Raw genomic sequence first — 3,568 nt, forward strand, 5'->3', positions numbered from 1 at the left:
TTCAACCTCGATCAGTTCCTTTCCTCCTCGATCGGTTCCTTTCAGCCTAGATCAGTTCCTTTCCTCCTCGATCGGTTCCTTTCAGCCTAGCTCGGTTCCTTTCAACCTTGATTGGTTTCTTTCAACCTCGATCGGTTCCTTTCAGCCTAGATCGGTTCCTTTCCTCCTCGATCGGTTACTTTCAACCTCGATCGGTTCCTTTCAGCCTAGATCGGTTCCTTTCCTCCTCGATCGGTTCCTTTCAGCCTATATGGGTTCCTTTCCTCCTCGATCGGTTCCTTTCAGCCTAGATCGGTTCCTTTCCTCCTCGATTGGTTCCTTTCAACCTCGATCGGTTCCTTTCAACCTCGATCAGTTCCTTTCCTCCTTGATCGGTTCCTTTCAACCTCGATTGGTTCCTTTCAACCTCGATCGGTTCCTTTCAACCTCGATCGGTTCCTTTCCTCCTTGATCGGTTACTTTCAGCCTAGCTCGGTTCCTTTCCTCCTCGATTGGTTTCTTTCAACCTCGATCGGTTCCTTTCCTCCTCGATCGGTTCCTTTCAGCCTAGATGGGTTCCTTTCCTCCTCGATCGGTTCCTTTCAGCCTAGATCGGTTCCTTTCCTCCTTGATTGGTTCCTTTCAACCTTGATCGGTTCCTTTCAACCTCGATCAGTTCCTTTCCTCCTTGATCGGTTCCTTTCAACCTCGATCGGTTCCTTTCCTCCTTGATCAGTTCCTTTCCTCCTTGATCGGTTCCTTTCAGCCTAGATCGGTTCCTTTCAACCTCGATCAGTTCCTTTCCTCCTCGATCGGTTCCTTTCAGCCTAGATCGGTTCCTTTCAACCTCGATCGGTTCCTTTCCGCCTCCATCTGATTCATTTGCATCAAACTCTTTCAGAACATCCAGAAGCATGAGCGAGCTCGTCGGCTCGGTGGCGTCCTCGGGACCCAACCTGACCAACGGCAGCGGCTCGTCAGCGTGTGACCGCATCGAACCCTCGGCGCGCGTCTTCCTCCTGCTGTTCTACACGCTGGTGTTTCTGGTGAGTCTCCGTCTGGAGGAGTCCTGCCCGGCGACTAAGAGTCAGGAGTCCTGCCCGGCAACTAAGAGTCAGGAGTCCTGCCGGCAGTAAGCGTGTCCGTGTCCTCCTCAGGTGGGTCTACTCCTCAACGGGTTCACGCTGAAGGTTTACTTCTACAGTGCTCGGCGGCCGGCGTCGAGCAGCGTGACCGTCTACCTGAAGAACCTGGCGGCCGCCGACTTCCTGGTCAGCCTCTGCCTGCCCATCCGGATCACCAACTACGCCAGCGGCTCCGTCTCCGTCCGCCAGGTCTACTGCAACTTTGGAGCCTCCGCCTTCTACCTGAACATGTACGCCAGCATCCTGTTCATGGGCTACATCGCAGCCACCAGGTAGGAGGTCCTTCAAGCCGAGGGTTTACCTCTTGATACCACACTCAACTAGTAATGCAGTCAGGATGCTTTATGTCCCAGTGAGGATGCTTTATGTCCCAGTCAGGATGCTTTATGTCGCAGTCAGGATGCTTTATGTCGCAGTCAGGATGCTTTATGTCGCTGTCAGGATGCTTTATGTCGCAGTCAGGATGCTTTATGTCGCAGTCAGGATGCTTTATGTCACAGTCAGGATGCTTTATGTCGGTGTCAGGATGCTTTATGTCACAGTCAGGATGCTTTATGTCCCAGTCAGGATGCTTTATGTCGCAGTCAGGATGCTTTATGTCACAGTCAGGATGCTTTATGTCACAGTCAGGATGCTTTATGTGGCTGTCAGGATGCTTTATGTCGCAGTCAGGATGCTTTATGTCACAGTCAGGATGCTTTATGTCCCAGTCAGGATGCTTTATGTCGCAGTCAGGATGCTTTATGTCGCAGTCAGGATGCTTTATGTCGCAGTCAGGATGCTTTATGTCGCTGTCAGGATGCTTTATGTCACAGTCAGGATGCTTTATGTCGCTGTCAGGATGCTTTATGTCACAGTCAGGATGCTTTATGTCACAGTCAGGATGCTTTATGTCGCAGTCAGGATGCTTTATGTCGCAGTCAGGATGCTTTATGTCGCAGTCAGGATGCTTTATGTCGCAGTCAGGATGCTTTATGTCACAGTCAGGATGCTTTATGTCGCTGTCAGGATGCTTTATGTCACAGTCAGGATGCTTTATGTCACAGTCAGGATGCTTTATGTCGCTGTCAGGATGCTTTATGTCACAGTCAGGATGCTTTATGTCGCTGTCAGGATGCTTTATGTCACAGTCAGGATGCTTTATGTCCCAGTCAGGATGCTTTATGTCGCAGTCAGGATGCTTTATGTCGCAGTCAGGATGCTTTATGTCACAGTCAGGATGCTTTATGTCGCTGTCAGGATGCTTTATGTCACAGTCAGGATGCTTTATGTCACAGTCAGGATGCTTTATGTCGCTGTCAGGATGCTTTATGTCACAGTCAGGATGCTTTATGTTCAGGGCAGCTGCCCAGCTGGCGGCTGGTTGGAGGTCATTTCCTTCTTATTGAAAGTGAATAATCGATACTCTCTGATGGTTCACTGGAAAACCAATCCGCTCCAAGAAATTGAAATACCTCAGACTCTCAGTTCCATTATGAAAAGAGTTGAAAGGGCTGAAAGTGAATTCTGACTATAAACACGTGTTCTCAGCTGCTGCACTGAGCAGCTGTTCGTGGCGGTCTGAGGATGTGAGATATGTGCTTAAAAAGCACCAGGATGTGGTTTTACTGTTCAGTGGACGTCAGTTCAAAGAGCTCTGGAGGACCCTTAGAGGCACACATGTGATTATTGATATAATTCTTCTTGTAGATCAGCTGTTATAAAGTATTACATGTAGATCCGCTGTAGATTGCATCATTCCGACAGCGGAGACCATTTCAGAACACGTCTGGTTTCAGATCTGAGGTTTCTCATGTTCATAAAAGAAGAACACAAACATGAACTCACCTTAAAAGCAGAACCCTCCAAACCAAGTGGAGCATGTCCAAGAGGCAACCAGCCAAGTCCACTCTGGTGGTCTCTCCACGTTCACCACCTTCTGCTAAAAAGAAGAAGCTCAGGGTCTACGTCCAAAACCCTCTGAACACAAAGCGGTCTGGTGGTTCCTCTTCTTGTGATGGAAGCCTTCGTCTGAAAGAGGAAGAAGGTTTTACATCTTCTGGCTGATAAACGATGTTGGGGGGTCCAACTTAAACCAGCTAGCATGCCCAGGTCTGGGGGGTCCAACTTAAACCAGCTAGCATGCATAGGTCTGGGGGGTCAAACTTAAACCAGCTAGCATGCATAGGTCTGGGGGGTCCAACTTAAACCAGCTAGCATGCCCAGGTCTGGGGGGGTCCAACATAAACCAGCTAGCATGCCCATGGAGGGTCCAACATAAACCAGCTAGCATGCCCAGGTCTGGGGGGTCAAACTTAAACCAGCTAGCATGCCCAGGTCTGGGGGTCCAACTTAAACCAGCTAGCATGCCCAGGTCTGGGGGTCAAACTTAAACCAGCTAGCATGCATAGGTCTGGGGGGTCCAACTTAAACCAGCTAGCATGCCCAGGTCTGGGGGTCCAACT

At 49.8% G+C, this 3,568-nt stretch overlaps 1 protein-coding gene across 1 annotated transcript in view; it reads left to right on the forward strand.

The window, feature by feature from the left end:
• Positions 1 to 891: 891 nt before the first annotated feature.
• The window catches only part of LOC117741611 (P2Y purinoceptor 14-like), a 4,296-nt gene continuing 1,619 nt past the window's right edge, over positions 892 to 3,568 (forward strand). Inside the window, exons 1-2 of the mRNA XM_034548750.1 lie at positions 892 to 1,025; positions 1,137 to 1,396. Coding sequence (XP_034404641.1) covers positions 894 to 1,025; positions 1,137 to 1,396 — 392 coding nt within the window. The 5' untranslated portion in view covers positions 892 to 893. The remainder of the gene's footprint in view (positions 1,026 to 1,136; positions 1,397 to 3,568) is intronic.

This window comes from Cyclopterus lumpus, chromosome 13, assembly GCF_009769545.1.
Source record: "Cyclopterus lumpus isolate fCycLum1 chromosome 13, fCycLum1.pri, whole genome shotgun sequence".
In the NCBI taxonomy this organism is placed as follows: Eukaryota; Metazoa; Chordata; class Actinopteri; order Perciformes; family Cyclopteridae; genus Cyclopterus; species Cyclopterus lumpus.